At 54.8% G+C, this 19,103-nt stretch overlaps 1 protein-coding gene across 1 annotated transcript in view; it reads right to left on the bottom strand.

Moving 5' to 3' along the window:
• The window catches only part of NCS1 (neuronal calcium sensor 1), a 66,233-nt gene extending 62,619 nt beyond the window's left edge, over positions 1 to 3,614 (bottom strand). The window contains exon 1 of the mRNA XM_031654638.1: positions 3,537 to 3,614. Coding sequence (XP_031510498.1) covers positions 3,537 to 3,600 — 64 coding nt within the window. The 5' untranslated portion in view covers positions 3,601 to 3,614. The remainder of the gene's footprint in view (positions 1 to 3,536) is intronic.
• Between the last annotated feature and the right edge of the window lie 15,489 nt (positions 3,615 to 19,103).

The raw sequence follows: 19,103 nt of genomic DNA, 5'->3' as shown, positions 1-19,103 counted from the left end.
AGGATTGCTTGGGCCCAGGAGGTCAAGGTTTAAGTGAGCCATGATTGCACCATTGCACTCCAGTCAGGTCAACACAGCCAGACCCTGTCTCCAAAACAACAACAACAACAAATAAGCATTAATATGATCACTGGCATTTACTGGCATTTACTGACCACATACCCCACGCCACATGTCAGGTCCCACACTGCACATGACCCCGTTGACTTCTCACATCCTCTCAGTTCAGGTACCATGAGCACACCTATTTTGCAGATGAGGAAACTGAGGCTCAGGTAGGTGAGGGGACCGGCCCATCCTACAGCCAGGACACACAGGGATGCCAACAGCCTCACCAGCAGGTTGGAAGAGAGTGGGCCAGACCTCAGAGAAAGTGGGCCACCCGCAATGCTGACTGCCACTGTCTGTCTTGGCTGCAGGGTGAAGCCTCCTCTCCCTAACCTATTGCTGGTGGAAGGCTGAGGATTGGGTTAGGGTTTGGGTTAGGATTTGAGCCAGGTAGAATCCCAGTGTGTCCAGTGAGGGCCACACTGCTGGGGCCTTTAGACACTCCTGCTTCCTCACACACACAGACCACCACAGACAGAGTCAGAGACACCCACCAAGGACACTGCTGAGCACCAACTCGGACGTGGACCCATGGCTCCCCTCTAGGCCCCCCGGCACTGTGGCCAGCTATGCACGAGGTGGGCTAGGACCCCCAGCATACACCAGAACTGTGGTCTTCAATCGGGGCTCCCCAGGACCACAGTCTGCAACACAAACACGCATCAAGGATGCAAATTCCTGGGCCCCAGCCAGACCCAAAGAATCGGAAATCTGGGAGGACAGCCCAGGTACCTTCATGTTTATTAATCAACCAGGAAATTCTGACATTTGAGAGTCCTTCCTGGGGCGCTTCTCTTGACCTTATACACAGAATCCCCCAGAACAAAGAGCAGATGGCGCCACTCCCCATTAGAAGGAAGCCCATCTGGGGCCGGAGAATAAGCTGGAGGCTTTCTCTGCTTGCTGTGTTGGGAGACTTTTCATTCTGTGGACCTACTAAAGCCCAACACACGGGGAGAACACAGCTGTGAGCTCCACACACAAGGGCCTGCACTAGGGAGCTGACGTCAGCGCAGGAGGCAGACCGGAGGCCAACAAACCCACCGCCACCTCCAACAGCCCACCCCTAATAAGGGCTTCTACAGAGGAAAAGTCCCCAGGCCAACTCTCTCCCTGCCCAAAACTGTTCCACGTCTCCGAAGGCCTTTAAAAATAGCCCAGCCCAGCACCACAAGGGCCAGTTCCTAACAAAGCTTTGTTGACTCAACTTCTCTCAAAGTTGACAGATCTGCCCGGAGGAGGGGGCCGGACAGAATGATCACCCCAGGCCCTTCTCATTTAGAATCCACCATCATGGGCTTCTAACAAAAGCCAGAAAAAGACACATCCAGAAGAGCTTTTTTTTTTTTTTTTTTTTTGGAGATGGAGTTTCCCTCTTGGATCAATCTCGCCTCACCATAACCTCCGCCTCCCGGGTTCAAGCGATTCTCCTGCCTCAGCCTCCCGAGTAGCTGGGATTACAGACATGCGCCACCATGCCCAGCTAATTATGTATTTTTAGTAGAGTCAGGGGTTTCTCCTTGTCGTTCAGGCTGGTCCACCTGCCTCGGCCTCCCAAAGTGCTGGGATTACAGGCGTGAGCCACTGTGCCTGGCCCAGAAGAGCTCTTGGCATGAGCTCTGAGGTCTCTCACTAGCCTTGGAGCAGGACAGACTGGAGTTTGAGTCCTGGCACTGCCTGGTCACTGGCTGTGGGATCATGGGAATGCCACTTTGCCCCTCTGAGCCTTAGTTTCCCCATCTGTAAATAGAGATCGCAGCAGCACCCAGCCTGGTAGAGCAGTTGTGACAGAGTCGAGGTGCTAACGATGCCAAGAGTTTGGCAAGTGACATGCTCCATGAGCAGGAAACCTGGCTTCACTCCCCTGTCCCACCACGATGGAGGCATCCCATGCAGCCCATGCCCACCACTCCCGATGAAGCCCACTGTGTCCTCACTCTCCCCCGGCACAGGGACCCAGGAAGTCCACCTGCTGGCAGCTGTGGGCCACATCTGGACTTAGCTTGAAGGAGGCCCCAGCGAATCTCACAAAACAGCAGCCAGACTGGAATGGGCCACCCACCTGCCCACCTTGGAGAGAGGGTGACAGCAGCCCCTGTGCCCAGGGGCTTCACCCCTTCCAGGTAGCAGCTCCTGGGATGTGAGCTCCATGCTGCAGAATTCCACAGGAGAAGGGCCAGCACCTCGCAGCAGACTAGCACCCGTTCTGGAAAGCCCCCTTTGTTCCAAGCACGAGGGGTGAGGGGCATGGAGCTGAAGCGTGGGCTTGGACAGACCTGCAAACGTGCCCAGAAGACCGATGGAGTTGGGGGGAAGCGGGGAGCAGAGGTTGTGCAATGCACCACCAGGAGCTGCCTCCCTAGCCTCCATCAACCCATGGGGCTGGCGGTCAAGCTGCTGCCTCCAGGGGTGGTGCAGAGGGCCTGGGCCCATGCAGCTGCCCGGGGATGGGTTCTGAATTCCAACCCAAGCCCAGAGCCACTGGCCCCTTCCAAGTCAAACACCCAGGCAGAGGTCCTTCCAGGCCCCGATGCGGAAGCCTTCCCTCTCAGCATCCCCTGGGTGGTCTGGACCCATTGCCATTAACCCCTGGTATGCCAGGGCACCTCCGGAGATGCTGCAGGGAAGGGGGAAGCCTGATATGGAGAAATTGGGGCTGCAAGGGGACTGCAGAGTTGTGAAGTTGGGCAAGTGGAGGGAGACACACTGAGACTGATCTGGAGACATCCAGAAAGGACAGGCCCTCCTCCTCCGGGCAGCCCGCGACAGCTAATGATCACACACGGCCCAGTGGCCCAGATCGCCCGGGCTGTAGAAACCCATTTCCCGGTCTGGCAGACAGAGATGGGGCCAGGGAGAAACCAGCCTGTAAGTGCTGCAACCCACAGGGTGCCGGGGACCCTTCGCCGCCGTCACCGCGCGACAGGCGCTGTGCCAAGTCTCGCCACCCCCCACACACGAACGGGGCCAGGGAGGGGGCGACAGGCCAATCTCGCAGCAGCAGCGGCGGCGGCATCGTGATGCATGAATCACCAGCCCCGCGCACTAGTGCCAGTCGGCTCCGCGCAGCCGGGCGCCCCCTCCCGGGACCACCGCCCCGCCCTCGCAACAGCCCCTGCCTATTGGGACAGCTCTGCGGAGAGGGGGCCGCCAGGAGGCTGGGGTTGCCTCTCCGGACCTGGGGGTGGCGCCGCGCACGCCGACCGGCGCGCACTCCCCGGGCTGGGGGTGCCAGAACAATGGGGCCGGGCGGGGGGCAGGGGCGCGGCCGGGGAGCCTCCGAGGGGCCCACGGCGGAGGCCGGGCGGGGAGGACGGAGCGGAGGCGGCGGCGCGGAGCGGGTAGCGCGCGGGTCCGGGGGGCGGGGGCGGCGGGCGTGGGGGTGACCGGGAGGCGCGGGGCACGGGCCAGGGACCCGGAGCACTCACAGTAGGTCTTCCTGGTCAGCTCCTCCACAACTTCGGGCTTCAACTTGCTGTTGGATTTCCCCATCCCTCGGCGGCCGCGGCCCCGCCCCCAGGCGGACCCGGTTGGGCCCAGCGGGAGCAGCTGGGCCGGGCGGGCCGGGCCGAGGCCGCGCCTGCTTTGTCTCTGCGGCGCCCGCGCTGCATCTGCGCGGCTGTCGGCGCCGGGGCGCTCGGGGCGTGGGGCGGCCGCTGGGCGGGCCCGGGCGGTCCGGGCGCCGCACTGGCCTGGGGCTTCTGGGCTGGGCGCCGGCGCCGGCGCGGTGTGGCCGCGGTCGTCCCTGGTTACTGGGCTCCGCGGCACATGCTCGCTGCTGCCTCCCGCCCGCCGCCGCCCCTGCGCTCCCCGCCTCCCGCCTCCCGCCTCCCGCCCGCACCCGCGCGCCAGGGGTGGACCCGGAGCCGCCACTCAGCGCCCGGCGCCACCTCCCGCCCCGCACCCACCTGGCCGCGGCCTCCGCCAGCGGGACCCCGGCCCCGCCAGCCCGCCGGAGGGGCGTCCCCTCAGCTCAACGCGGCCCCAGGGTGGGGCAGCCACCCCCTCCCCGAATCCAGCCCTGGCGCTCCGGCCCCCGCCGCGGCGGGGAGGGCCCGAAAGATGGGATGTGGATGAGGCCAAGTCCCGGCCCGGAGACATTCATTCATTCCACACGGATTCATGGGGTGCCGAGGACACGGCGGCCCACGGGACAGGAGCGCCTCAGCTCTCGCAGGGCGGGCAGGGCTGTGCAGGGTGCCGCAGGTAGCGGTGGGGGCACCTACTCTCGGCCTGGGGCAGGTGACCTCCAAGCCCAGGGTCAGGAAGGAAGGGTGGATGGAGAAGCGTTCTGGCCCAGGCAACCTGGAGAGGCGGGGAGGCCTGCACGCCCGAGGGACAGCTCCCCGGCTTGTGGGCTTGCGCACCAATGCGGGCACAGGGGACCTGGGAGAAGGGCAGGGCCCACGGGGCAGGCCCGGAAAGGCCCCTCGCCGAGGAGCTGGGCCCCTGCCCACCAGCGCCCATGAAGGGACTGCAGCAGAGTGATGGGTCAGAGTTGCTGGAGTGACAGGTCAGAGCTGCTCAGAGCTGTTTCTCTGAGCCAAGGCTGGAGTGACAGGCTCCACCTGAATGGACAGAGGCCCGTGGGTTAGCGTTGGGGGGGGTGGTCCAGAGGGTAAGTCCAGCACGGCCTTCCCGGGCCACCTCATCCAACATATCACCACCTCTTGAGACCTCTCCCATCCTCCTTTCCAGCTTTAGTTTCTCTCCTTCGCATCCATCACAAACGTCACCTATGTTTTCTGCATCCTGTTTGTCTCTTCCATGGGAGAACACCCTCCCAGAGGGCAGAGACATCTCCATAACCTACAAGACCGCCTGAGGTGTGGTAGTTACCCAGCAAATCTCTGTGAATGAGTGAAGGATGGAGGAAGGAATGACACGCGGTGCTGGGGCCCTGGGGTAGCGGAGAGAGCAGGGAGGATGAGGCAGCCCTCCCCCCGGGGCCAGCAGGGATGAGGCAGGAGTGGGGTCTCTTTTTCTTCTTTCTTTCCACAGTGTTCTAACCTCGGAGGGCCCAGAAAGCTCAGAGGAACCCTGAGCAGGGCCGAGGGCCTTCCAGCTCCCAAATCTCTCTCTTGCCTCTAAGCATACTCCATGCACTCCTGCTTTCTCCTGAAGCCCCTGCCCAGGCTGAGCCCCGGGCCCCAGGAAGTCTTCAGATGAGGATGGACTTGCTGGCTTGGGGAGCTCATTCTGCAGAGGAGGTGGGCACAGTTGGAGGGATCTTGTGTAGACTTGGGAGCAGAATGCCCCAACCTTGAGGACCAATTCAGAGTGGACAGCAGTGAGGGGCCCATAGTGGGCGGCTCAGAGTTGACCAGACTGTGCTGAGCATCCTGCTTGGGAGGAGGGAGAGCCAGCGCAGGGACCAGGGCCTGGCTGGATGACAGCGGTAGTAGTTAAAGCCCTACAGAAACCCAGGTGCTCAGGCTGGGTGCAGTGGCTCATGCCGGTAATCCCAGCACTTTGACAGGCTGAGGTGGAAGGATTACTTGAGCTCAGGAGTTCAAGACCAGTCTGGGTAACATAGGGAGACCTCATCTCTACAAAAAAATGTTAAATGTTAGCTGGGCTTGGTGACACATACCTAAGTCCCTGTTACTCGGGTGGCTGAGGTGGAAGGATCGCTTGAACCCAGCAGGTCCAGGCTGCAGTGAGCATCATTGTGCCACTGCATTCCAGCCTGGGTGACAGAGAGAGACCCTGACTCTCTCTCTGTCACACACACACACACCTGAGAAAAGAGAACAGAAAAAAGGAAGGAAGGAAGGGCCAGGCATGGTGGCTTATACCTGTAATCGCAGCACTTTGGGAGGACAAGGCAGGTGGATGGTTCGAGCTCAGGAGTTCAAGACCAGCCTGGACAACATGGCAAAACCCCGTTCCTACAAAAAATACAAAAAAAAAAAAAATTAACTGTGCATGGTGGCACATGCCTGTAGTCTCAGCTACTCGGGAGGCTGAGGCAGGAGGATTGCTTGAGCCTAGGAGGTGGAGGTTGAAGGAAGCCCTGTTTGCACCATTGCACTCCACCCTAGGTGATGAGACCCTGTCTCAACACACACACACACTCACATACACACGCATTCACACACGCACACAAAAGAAACCTGGGTGCTCATCCTGTGAGTATTTCTTGCTCACTGCCCCTGTGTCAGGTGCCGTGCTGGGCACTGAGACCAACACGGGAGCTTACGGATCTGATCTGACCTGCTGCACAGTGATCACAAAATCACGCTGGCAACAAACACCGTGCAAGGAATGGAGAGGGTGGGGGAACATACATGGGAACACCTGCCAGGGAACTCAGGGACTTCATAGACTCATCCCATCATTTGGGACATGTTTACTAAGCACCTACTATGTGCCAGGGCCCTGGGGACATAGACCAGATCCCTGTCATCGGGGACCTTACACTTTAGTGAGGGGAGAGTGGTATAATCAATAAACAATATGCGTAAATGCAGCATAGAAACCAGAAACACAGGGGTGCAGAGGCTTAAGCCTGTAATCCCAGCACTTTGGGAGGCCAAGGTGGGCAGATCATGAGGTCAGGAGTTCAAGACCACCCTGGCCAACGTAGTGAAACCCCGTCTCTATTGAAAATACAAAAATTAGCTGGGCGTGGTGGTGCACCTGTGTAGTCCCAGCTACTCGGGAGACTGAGGCAGGAGAATCACTTGAACCTGGGAGGCAGGGATTGTGGTGACCTGAGATCGCACCATTGTATTCCAGCCTGAATGCAGGGGAAAAAAAAAAAGAAAAAGAAAAACCATAAATACGCTGCATGCGTAGAATGTATCTCACAGGTGAAAGAAGAAAAATGAGGCAGGGAGGAAAATGGGAAGGGCTGAGGGCAGGAGGTGTGTGGTTTTTGTTGGAGAAGGAGCCTCATTGAGAGTGGAGAGGAGCATCGCCCGGGCCCTATGGCAGAGCCCAGGTGGAGCCCAGCGGGCCCATGTGCAGCCTTGTGTGTGGCCTTGCAGGGGTGCAGTAAGGTGGGTTTTAAAGGGCAAGGCGCAGAGTGGGGAGGTGAGGTCAGAATCCCAACTCAAGGGATCTGATGTGCTTAGCCGGTCCCTGGGCTGCTGCTGCAGGGAGAACTGACTCCAGGCACAGAGGGGTAGGAATGAGGGCCTGCCAGAGGTCACTGTATCATCAGCCAGGAGGTGGTGGTGGCCAGGTGTAGTGTGGCCGTGGAGGACATGGAGAGAACTGGCTAGACTCGGTGACATTTCGAGGGGTAGTGAGAGCAGGATTCCCTCACTGCTGTCTACTCTGAGTTGGTCCTCAAGGTTGGGAGACATTCTGCTCCCAAGTCTACACCAGATCCCTTCAGCTGGGGCCCATCCCACCTCCTCTGCAGAATGGGCTCCTCCAGACCAGCAAGTCCATCCCCATCTGAAGACTTCCCGCGGCCCGGGGCTCAGCCTGGGCAGGGGCTTCAGGGGAAAGCAGGAGTGGATGGAGTATGCTTAGAGGCAGGAGAGAGATTTGGGGCTGGAAGGCAGGAGAGACATTTGGGGGCTGGAAGGTGTGAGACAGACAGAGGAGACTCAAGGACAAGGCCGGGGTTTCTGAGCTGAGCATATGGAAGAGTGGGGTTTCTATTTGCTAAGATGGGGAGTAGATAGGTTTGGACAGGAAGAGCTGGAATCTTACTGCAGACAGGTGAAGTGTGAAATGCTTACTAGATGTCCAAGTGGTGACGGGAGAAAGCAGGTGGTACAGGCATCTGGAGTTCAGGGACAGGTCCAGGCTGCAGGTATGCATTGGGAGCCATCCTGGCAGAGATGCCCTTTAAAGTCTTGAGACAGTATGAGGTCACCGAGGGAGGGAGTGTAGGCTGAGAAGGTCAGGTCAGGGAGACAGCAGGGGTGCCAGCGGGGAGGTAGGAAGACCACCAGGAGGTAGTCCTGGAAGCCGGGGAAGAATGTGTTTTAGGAAGGAGGGAGAAGCATGGGAACTGCTTGGGGAAGGGTGGGGGGAGTGTTTCGGACCCCTGTGGTGTGGGGACAGCATGTAGGAAAGTGCTGGGCCTTGGGACCAGCCGTCACTCTTCCTGATCTGGTTTTCAGCTGAAAAGGTCCCTGCCCACATCAGCTGAAAATGCTGAGCCTGAGCCACCAGATGAAGGACTCAGATCGGCTCTCTGATGCCCTGGTTGCAATCCAAGAAGCAGAGGTTCCAGGTCTTTCTGCTACAGGACTTTGATGTTTAAGTGAAAAAAACATGCAGCCCAGGCTGGGCACAGTGGCTCATGCCTGTAATCCCAGCACTTTTGGAGGCCGAGACGGGCAGATCACCTGAGGTCAGGAGATCGAGACCAGCCTGGCCAACATGGTGAAACCCTGTCTTTACTAAAAATACAAAAATTAGCCGGGCACGGTGGCACGTGCCTGTAATCCCAGCTACTCGGGAGGCTGAGGCAGGAGAATTGCTTAACCTGGGAGGTGGAGGTTGCAGTGAGCCAAGATCGCACCACTGCACTCCAGCCTGGGGAACAAGAGTGAAACTCCATCTCAAAAAAAATAATAATGATAACCAAACGAAAAATGTGCAGCCCATCTTCCAGTTGGGGTGTCATGGCCAATTCACAGGTTAAGGGATCCTTCTGGCTGCTGTGCAGATTGGAGCAGGCAGGGTAAAGGCAGAGACGCGCCATTGAGGACCTGGGAAATTGAGTGGCCATTGATTAGATGTGGGTTGGAGGGACAAGAGAGGAAGGCATGACCATGGATCTCTGGGTTGGGGAGAGAAGCCCCACAGGAGAGAGAGGCATCAGGGTGGCCCCCTGGTGGTGTCCAGGAGCACCTGAGGGACAGATGCATTTCTCAAAATGGGGTCACCAGAGGAGGACCAGGTTCAAAGAGGGGGTGATGATCTCAGAGATGGACCTGAGATGTCTGTGAAACACCCAAGGAGGATGTTGAGGTCTGTGTTCAAAAAAACAAAACCAGGCCAGGTGCGGTGACTCACGCCTGTAATCCCAGCACTTTGGGAGGCCGAGGTGGGCAGATCACCTGAGGTCAGGAGTTTGAGACCAGCCTGGTCAACATGGTGAAACGCCGTCTGTACTAGAAATACAAAAATTAGCCGGGCGTGGTGGTGCACTGCCTGTAGTCCCAGCTACTCGGGAGGCTGAGACATGAGAATCGCTTGAACCCGGAAGGCAGAGGTTGCAGTAAGCCAAGATTGCACCTGCATTCTAGCTGGGGCAACAGAGTGAGACTCTGTATCAAAATAAATAAATAAATAAAAGTAAATAATTTTAAAAACCCAGGTTATAAACCACTGTGTATAGAATAATGAAAATAACTGCACCCGTGTAGGAAGCCGTCTGAAGGACAGACTGCCAGGGGGTTCTATCAGTTGTTAGTATAGGTAGATTACATGTCTCTTTTATTTTTTCTCTCATCTGCATTTTTTCCTTGCACTTTTTTCTTGTGATATAATTCACATAAATTTCATCATTTTAAATTAGCACTCAATTCAGCCATTTTAGTATATTTGCTATGTTGTGTAACCATCACCACTAATTTCAGAATCTCATCTGTATTTTATTGTATTTATTTGTTTTTGCTTTGAGATGGAGTCTCACTCTGTTGCCCAGGCTGGAGTGCAATGGCGCGATCTCGGCTCACTGCAACCTCAGCCTCCAGGGTTCAAGTGATTCTCTTGCCTCAACCTCCCAAGTTGAGAGGCTGAGCACGGTGGCTCACAGATGAGGCTCACAGATGAGGCTGAGCACAGTGGCTCACGCCTGTAATCCCAACACTTTGGGAGGCCAAGGTGGGCGGATCATCTGAGGTCAGGAGTTCGAGACCAGCCTGACCAACATGGAGAAACCCCGTCTCTACTAGAAATACAAAAATTAGCCGGGTGTGGTGGCACATGCCTCTAATCCCAGCTACTCAGGAGGCTGAGGCAGGAGAATCACTTGAACCCAGGAGGCAGAGGTTGCGGTGAGCCGAGATCGGGCCATTGCACTCCAACCTTGGCAACAAGAGGGAAACTCAACCTCAAAAAAAAAAAAAAAAAAGCCCTTAAGGCTGGACAATTTTCTGCACCTCCACCACAGTCAGTGGTATCCCACCACCACTCTCTCTCCAAGCCATCAAAGCGATTTCCACAGCATCTTTCTTGCTCCTTCTCAAATCCCCATATCACAGCCAGAGTGAGACTTCCTAGTATGAGTCTTCCACATCCATCCCCCCAGCGAAGTTTCTCTTTGCTCTCAGAGGAAAGCCTCTACAAGGCTTACAAGGCCCTGCCTGCCTCATCTCTGTTCCTCTAACAAACCAAACCATGGCATCCAAACCCTCACAGATGTCTACTCCCCTATCACAGCAAATGCCTAGAAGACCTGTGATGTCCAACAGGGAGGCCCCCCAGCTACATGTGGCCACTGGGTACCTGAAATGTGGGCAGTCCAAATTCAGATGCTCCGTGAGCACAGAATACACACCGATTCCAAAGGTTCACGTACAAGGAAAAGAATATAAACCACCTAATTAACATATTTTTATTTTCATTATATATTGAATTGATAAATGTTTCAGATGTAATGGGCTAAATATATAGTATTAAAATTAATTTCACCTTTTAAAATGTTTTGTTAATGTGCCAACTAGGAAGTTTAAAGTTTCAGATGTGCACTTTGGGAGGCTGAGGCGGGTGGATCAACCTGAGGTCAGGAGTTCAAGACCAGCCTGGCCAACATGGAGAAACCCCATCCCTACTAAAAATACAAAATATTAACCAGGTGGTAGTGGCACATGCCTGTAATCCCAGGTACTCAGGAGGCTGAGGCAGAAGAATGGCTTGAGCCTGGGAGGCAGAGGTTGCAGTGAGCCAAGATCTCACCACTGCACTCCAGTCTGGGTGACAGAGTGAAACCCTGTCTCAAAAAAAAAAGAATTAAAAAAAAAAAATACCAGGCACAGTGGCTTATGCCTGTAATCCTAACACTTTGGGAGGCCAAGGCGGGTGGATCACCTGAGGTCAGGAGTTTGAGACCAGCCTGGCCAACGTGGTGAAATCCCTTCTCTATAAAAAATACAAAACTAGCCAGGTGTGGTGGCGTGAGCCTGTAATCCCAGCTACTCAGGAGGCTAAGGCAGGAGAATCGCTTGAACCCAGGAGGCGGAGGTTGCAGTGAGCCGAGATCGCGCCATTCACTCCAGCCTGGGCCAAAAGAGCAAAGCTCCATCTCAGAAAACAAAAACAAACAAACAAATAAAAAACGGCCGGGCTCGGTGGCTCACGCCTACAATCCCAGCTACTCGGGACGCTGAGTCATGAAAATCACTTGAACCTGGGAGATGGAGGCTGCAGTGAGCCAGAACGCACCACTGCACTCCTGCCCAGGTGACAGAGTTGAAAACTTCAGATGTGTTTAGATTATATTTCTTTCCTCTCTCTTTTTTTTTTCTTTTTTTTTTTTTTTTGAAACATGATCTCACTCTTGTTGCCCAGGCTATAGTGCAGTACAATCACAGCTCACTGCAGCCTTGACTTCCCAGGCTCAAGTGATTCTCCCGCCTCAGGCTCCTGAGTAACTGGGACTACAGACACATGCCACCATGCCCGGCTAATTTTTTGTATTTTTAGTAGAGATGGAGTTTCGCCATCTTATCCAGGCTGGTCTCAAACTCCTAGGCTCAAGCAATCCTCCCACCTTGGCCTCCCAATGTGTTAGGATTACAGGCATGAGCCACCTCGCCTGGCCTTTCTGTCCTTTTTTAAAATTGAGGCAGGGTCTCTCTATGTTGTCCAGGATGGTCTCGAACTCCTAGGTTCAAGCAGTCTTCCTGTCTCAGCCTCCCGAGTAGATGGGATTTACAGACACCTGCCACCGTGTTTGTCACATCATATTTCTTTCTTTTTTTTTTTTTTTTTGAGACGGAGTCTCGCTCTGTCGCCCAGGCTGAAGTACAGTGTCGTGATCTCGGCTCACTGCAAGCTCCGCCTCCCAGGCTCTGGCCATTCTCCTGCCTCAGCCTCCCGAGTAGCTGGGACTACAGGCGCCCGCCACCACGCCTGGCTAATTTTTTGTATTTTTAGTAGAGACAGGGTTTCACCGTGTTAGCCAGAATGGTCTCGTTCTCCTGACCTCGTGATCTGCCCGCGTTGGCCTCCCAAAGTGCTGGGATTACAGGTGTGAGCCACCACGCCTGGCCTTTATTTTGTTTTTTAAGAGTCAGGGTCTCACTATGTTGCCCAGGCTCATCTTGACCTAAACTCAAGCAATCCACCCAACTCAGCCTCCCAAAGTGCTGGGATGACAGGCATGAGCCACTGCACCTGGCCAACACTGTATTTTATTAATAATTAAGTTGTTTTATATCATATTTTGTTCTCCAAATTTAAAAGAAAGATTGTCAAAAGTATATAATCCAGTATCTTCTGAAGAAAAACCAGTTTCTGTGGTATACATGTCCTGTGTGGAAACAAATTCCCTTGCCAAATGTTTTTAGGGACCATCCCATACTATAAGCACCCTCTTGACCAGTCACAATGCACATTAGCATAGTAAATGCTCTGAGAAGTCCTGCAGGAAAGAAATCTGTGTTATTTAATGAAGTATTTTCCACACTTACTTGGGTAGGACATTCTTTTAAAACTCCTTTTAGCATACCGAAGAACCCCAACATCCTATGGAATAAATAACCGTGAGGAGAGCCAGGCTCAGTGGCTCACACCTATCATCCCAGTGACTCAGGAGGCTGAGTCAGGAGGATCACTGAGGCCAGAAGTTTAAGGCCGAAGAATCATAAGCCATGATTGCACCACTGGCCTCCAGCCTGGGCCACAGCACAAGACCTTATCTTTCAATAGTTTTTAAAAATTAGCCAGGTTTTGGCTGGGCATGGTGGCTCACCCCTGTAATCCCAGCACTTTGGGAGGCCGAGACAGGCAGATCACAAGGTCAGGAGATCGAGACCATCCTGGCTAACACAGTGAAACCCCATCTCTACTAAAAATGCAAAAAAAAATTAGCTGGGCGTAGTGGTGGGCACCTGTAGTCCCAGCTACTCGGGAGGCTGAGGCAGGAGAATGGTGTGAACCTGGGAGGCAGAGCTTGCAGTGAGCTGAGATCGTGCCACTGCACTCCAGCCTGGGTGACAGAGCGAGACTCTGTCTCAAACAAACAAACAAAAAAATTAGCCGGGTTTGGTGGCGCGCCTGTAGTCCCAGCTATTCAGGAGGCTGAGGCAGGAGGGTTGCTTGAACTTGGGAGTTCAAAGAGGCTGCTGTGAGCCGCGATCACACTGCTGCACTCCAGCCTGGGTGACAGAGATCCCAACTCTAAAAAAATAAGAAGAACCATGAGGAGCCCGTTGTTGTATGAGTCCCTGCTCCCCTGGGAGAAGACATTGTGGAGTGTGGAGCGTATTTCCTGCAGGTGAGTGGAGCAACATTAAACCCTGGCGGGAGGCTCAGGTGAAAGCAGTCAAACACTCAGCCTCCCGAGTAGGTGCTATGGAATGTACCTGATATGGTTTGGCTGTGTCCCCACCCAAATCTCACCTTGAATTGTAGTTCCCACAATTCCCATGTGTTGTGGGAGGGACCCGGTGGGAGATAATTGAATCACGGAGGTGGTTCCCGCCATACTGTTCCCGTGGTAGTAAGTCTCACAAGATCTGATGTTTTTATAAGGGGTTTCCCTTTTCGCTTAGCTCATTCTCTCTTCCCTGACACCGTGTAAAACGTGCCTTTCACTGTCTACCATGATTGTGAGGCCTCCCCAGCCACGTGAAACTGTGAGTCCATTATACCTCTTTCCTTTATAAATTACCCAGTCTCGGGTATGTCTTTATCAGCAGCACGAGAACAGACTAATACAGTGCTGAAATTCACAGGATGGACAGTGCTGGAGACAGCCCACCCAGCCACCAGCTCCTTCAGCATCTGACGTCACATCAGCAGGTGGCCAGCCCATAGCAGGGGCTCAGTTACCACGCACTGGCTCCAGCTGAGCTGGTTCTCACTTGACCCCACTATCCTCTTCAGCAGGCTGCCAACTCCAGCCCATGGATAGCGGCTGCTGGACCATTATGTCGGGAGGAATGGGAGGCAGGACAGACTCAGCTGGAGGGAGTGGCTTGATCCCTTATGCTGTCAATCATAGTCACTGGGGAGGAGGAGTCAGCTGGGGCACAGGTATCTCTGTGCTCCCTTAGGAAGAATTCTACAGTCTCTCCCACCTCCCCTGCCAGGTGGCAGGCTGACTTCACCTGGAGTACATCACTCCCCACTCAGGGCAAATGGCAATTTGCAAGGCTGTATTCAGACAGGACCAGGAGGTGGGCATCCCTGCACATCAGAGCTGTCTACCACGGTGGTCACACTCTTACTGGGCCCCCTGGCCAGTCCTTGTTTTTTTTTTTTTTTTTTTGCTGTGCAAGAGAAAAACAGGGTGGAACACTGATTAGTTAGCGCAGGCCCTGGAGCCGGACTGCACTTACAGGTTGTGTGGCCTTAGGTAAGTCGCTGAAACTCCTTAAGCCTCAGTTTTCTCATCTGGAAAATAGGGATAATAAAAAATACCACCTCCCCTCAGGGTTGTTATGAGAATTAACTGATGTGTGTAGAATGCTTAGCACTGTTCAGTAAAACCTGGCTATTATTATTACTGACAATAATATATCTGTTTTAGCTATATTATTATAATATTATTGACAAAGAAGAAAAAAAAGAAATCATGTCACTAAACTTCCTGTGGAAAGGTCCCCACACCAGCAGTCTGAGTGCTATAGTCCCGGCTGTGGGGGCTGGGGCCGGGCGTGTGGCCTCTGAGCCTCGGTTTCCTCCATGGGAAGTGGGGATGGAGGTGTCCCGGGTGCCGGCTGCCTCACAGGCTGTTTGTGGACCTTGAAGCTGGCCTCTCCTGCATGGGAGGAGCAGTCATTACATGGAGCCACTGAGCCGAGTGCATTTGTGAATGAACATGCAGCCTGCTTGTTGAGAGACAGATGCAAAGCCCATCTGGGCGGGGACAAAGGCCTCCATCCTCAGTTTTCTTTCTTTCTTTTTCTTTCTTTCTTCCTTTCTCCCTTTCTCTCTCTTTTTCTTTCTTTCTTTCTTTCTTTCTTTCTTTCTTTCTTTCTTTCTTTTCCTTCCTTCCTTCCTTCCTTCTTTCTTTTTTCTTTCTTTTTTTAGACAGTGTCTTGTTCTGCCACCAGGCTGGAGTACAGTGGTGCAAACTTGTGTGGTATGAGGCTGTGTGATCCCTGATGTCACTGTCTCCTAGGTCACCAGGGGTGCCCACCCCACGCTGAGGAAACCCTGACCTGGGGGCACCCCTAAGCCAGTGAACCAGGGGATGGGGCTCCTTGCCAGGTGAGGACCAGATGGCATTTAACGCTGATAGGCACTATCATGACCTCCTGGGCATGAAACAGGTACCTCCCTGGTCCTTATTCCAGCAGAGGATGCAGAAGCCCCCTGGACAGGCCTGGCTCGTGTCCTCCTGCTGCAGCGGGCTGACCACAGCCCTCGGCCCTCTGCTCCCGGCATGGCCCCTCTGGAGTAGCTGGGATTACAGAGGTGCACCACCATGCCTGGCTAATTTTTGCATTTTTAGTAGAGACAGGGTTTTGCCATGTTGGCCAGGCTGGTCTTGAACTCCTGACCTCAGGTGATTTGCCCACGTCAGCCTCCCAATGTGTTGGGATTACAGGCATGAGTCACCGTGCCCAGCCCCTCCTCGGTTTTCTTAGGTGCCCTGCATGTGAGAAGGGACCTCTTCGCTCTTTTTCCAGGGAGCCATCAGGCAGTGTGTTCCGGTCCTCGAAGCCTCTTGCTGCCTGGGGAAGACGTGCCCTCTCTGAACTTCACCTTCCCCAGTGAGTCTCGAGGCTTTGGTGAGGATCCAAGTGACGCTCTTCTCACTCTGGGCAGCTGGCCATGGCCTCCTGGTATCCCAGCATGGGGCAATGGTGGGCTGAACTGCACAGCCTCTCCTGGGGGCCAGGGGAGCCGGCTGTGTTCCCCAGTGCCTGCCATTTTCTCACTCACGGCTTTCATCTGTGTCTGAAGGAAGGTCAGGGAATCTTTGTTTGCAAGGCTAGAAGCTCCCAAGCCAGTGAAGCAAAACGGGGAACCTTACAGAAAGGCAGGAGAGCCAGCCAGGGCACACACAGTGACGACAGCCACTGGGAGGAAGCTGGTTCCTCTCTCCAACCACCCGGACTCTAGGGTGGCCTGCAACAGAGACCAAAGGTGGCAGCAGAATTGGCAACATGCGTGTGGAAGCGCTCAGGGAAGGAGGAGGGGCAGGGCCTGGGAATCTGCAGGATCTGAGGTGGACACAGCAGGAACAAGGGCACGGGATCTCCAGGCTACCAGTTCAGGACACAGCCATCAGCCCAGGACACAGCTCTCAGCCCTGGACACAGCCGTCAGCCCTGGCCGTTCTTCTCCCTCTGTGGAGCCATTTGCTCAAAATTCAATCCTAGGAGGCCAGGCACAGTGGCTCACGCCTGTAATCCCAACACTTTGGGAGGCCGAGGTGGGTGGATCACTTGAAGTTGGGAGTTTGAGACCAGCCTGGCCAACATGGTGAAATCCCATCTCTACTAAAAACACAAAAATTAGCCGGGCATGGTGGCGCACGCCTGTAATCCCAGCTACTCGGGGGGCTGAGGGACGAGAATCGCTTGAACCCAGGAGGCAGAGGTTGCAGTGAGCCAAGATCCCACCACTGCACTCCAGCCTGGGCGACAGAGCGAGACTCCGTCTCAAAATAAATAAATAAATAAGTCCCAGGAGAAGCTATGCAGGGGTCACAGGACCACACCGGACAGGAGGTAAGCAGGGTAGCTTGCTGGACAGTTTTGCCAAGGCTGCTCCCAGTAGGCGGGGGTGTGGCCGGAGAGGTGCTTCAAAGTAACTTAGGTGCTTTGTCTGCAAGTATGGGGAACGAATGGTGGGAAGAGGCTAAAGGAAAAGTTCCAGGAGCCCAGCTATCAGGGCAGTTTCTGTCTCTGTAGATAGCTTTCCCTGAGCCTCTGCCCCCGCCTGGATCTCACCTTCCCCCCAGCTCACCTGCCCACCAGACTGACGGCTGAGTCACAGCACCCGAATCTGGGAGGGAGGATCTGAATGGCCCACATGAGCCAGGTGTTTGGCACAGTCTAATCAGCTGTGGCCAACGAAGGTGGGATCATGTCACTATGGCTCCAGAGGTCTACCCTCAGGAAAGGGGGTGCTGGGCAGACACCCCAAATACCATCTATTACAGGATTTGAGAACCTTCCAAGCTGTGAGGGACACTTCAAAGACCACCAGGTCCAATGTGCTCATGTTTCAGACAGGAGAAGGTGACCCGGGGCTTTGCTTCTCCCAGTGTGGGGTGGATGATTTGACCAGGTTCATAGTTGAGCCTCCAAGCAATGGGCTCTCCCAGGGCCAAGCTCAGAGACGCTCAGACCATGAGCTGGGAGGAGGAGCCAGGCACCGCAGCCCCTCTGCACTGTGGTGCCAGGGAGCTCCCCGCCATCTGGCCTATCCCAGCACCGCTCATTAGGGTGACACCTGCTGGTTTCCCAAGCCAGGGCTGAGATACGGACTCCCTGAGACAGATCCAAGGGACAGGTCCTGGCCCAGCCCTCCCAGGGTCTCAGCCCCCATACATGAGTTGTATGTGGGCCAATCCAGGAGCCCCACCCCATGAGGGCAGGTCTGTGTGTGTCTTGTCACTGCTGCCTGCCCCATGCCCAACTGAGAGTGAAGCCACAACAACACTGCTGAATGGGTGGACGTGGCCTCTTAGGTCCCCTACCCCTAGCTGCCCTTTGGCAATGACATGAAGTCCATCCTCAAGGTCAGCCACACATGGAATCCAATAATGCCCAGGCGACTGTCTGGGCTCCAAGCCCACGAACCTCTGGTGCACACTGAGACCATCGCTGTCACTCTCTGGGCCTCGGTTTCCCTGTCTGTACAATGAGGGGCTTCAAGGTTCCTTCCAGCTGAGACGCTGTGTGCTATAACAGTTCTAAGTTCCAGCCTGACCAACATGGGGAAATCCCATCTCTACTAAAAATACAAAAATTAGCTGGGCGGGGTGGCGGGCGCCTGTAATCCCAGCTACGCAGGAGGCGGAGGAAGGAGAACTGCTCGAACCCGGGAGTCGGAGGTTGCAGTGAACCGAGATCACACCACTGCACTCCAGCCTGGGCAACAGGGTGAGACTCCATCTCAAAACAAACAAAACAGTTCTAAGTTGGGGGCTAGTCTTGAGGCATCAGAATTGACCAGGGGAGAAAGCAGGACATGCTGCCTTCTCTGGAGTCCTTTAGTGACTCTTGCTTTTAGACTTGAACTTGGCGTAGCCTTGGTAATTAGTAAGTCCAGTGGCAAAAATGGCAGCTACCACTTACTGCGCCTGGTTGTGTGCCAGACAGGGCACCAGGTCCTTCTGTGCATCAGCTCGCTGAGCCTTTGCAGGATCCTGTGGGTTAGGCAGCGAAGCCCAGAGAGGTTGAGGAGCTGGCGACCAGGTCACACAGCTGGTAACCAGCCATAAAGGATTCAGGTCAGGCTTATATCTGAGCCCCTCTCTGTGCATGCTGGGCTCACTGTGTGGTACAAAAAGCCTGTAATTGCTGAGCACAGTGACTCACGCCTGTAATCCCAGCACTCTGGGAGGCCGAGGTGCGTGGATCACCTGAGGTCAGGAGTTCGAGACCAGCCTGGCCAACGTGGCAAAATCCCGTCTCTACTAAAAATACAAAAATTAGCCAGAGGTGGTCGTGGGCGCCTATAATCCCAGCTACTCGGGAGGCTGAGGCAGGAGAATTGCTTGAACCTGGGAGGTGGAGGTTGCAGTGAGCCAAGATCGTACCATGGTACTCTAGCCTGGGCAACAGAGTGAGACTCAGTCTCAAAAAACAAACAAACAAACAAAATCTAGCTACAAAGAGGTGTGTGTTCTGCTGTGACCCACCATGTTACTCTGCCCAGTTTTGTGGGCACCT

This window comes from Papio anubis, chromosome 13 (genome assembly GCF_008728515.1).
Source record: "Papio anubis isolate 15944 chromosome 13, Panubis1.0, whole genome shotgun sequence".
Lineage (NCBI taxonomy): Eukaryota > Metazoa > Chordata > Mammalia > Primates > Cercopithecidae > Papio > Papio anubis.
Note: the sequence above shows the minus strand (reverse complement) of the source record. Positions and strands in the feature narration are given on the sequence as shown.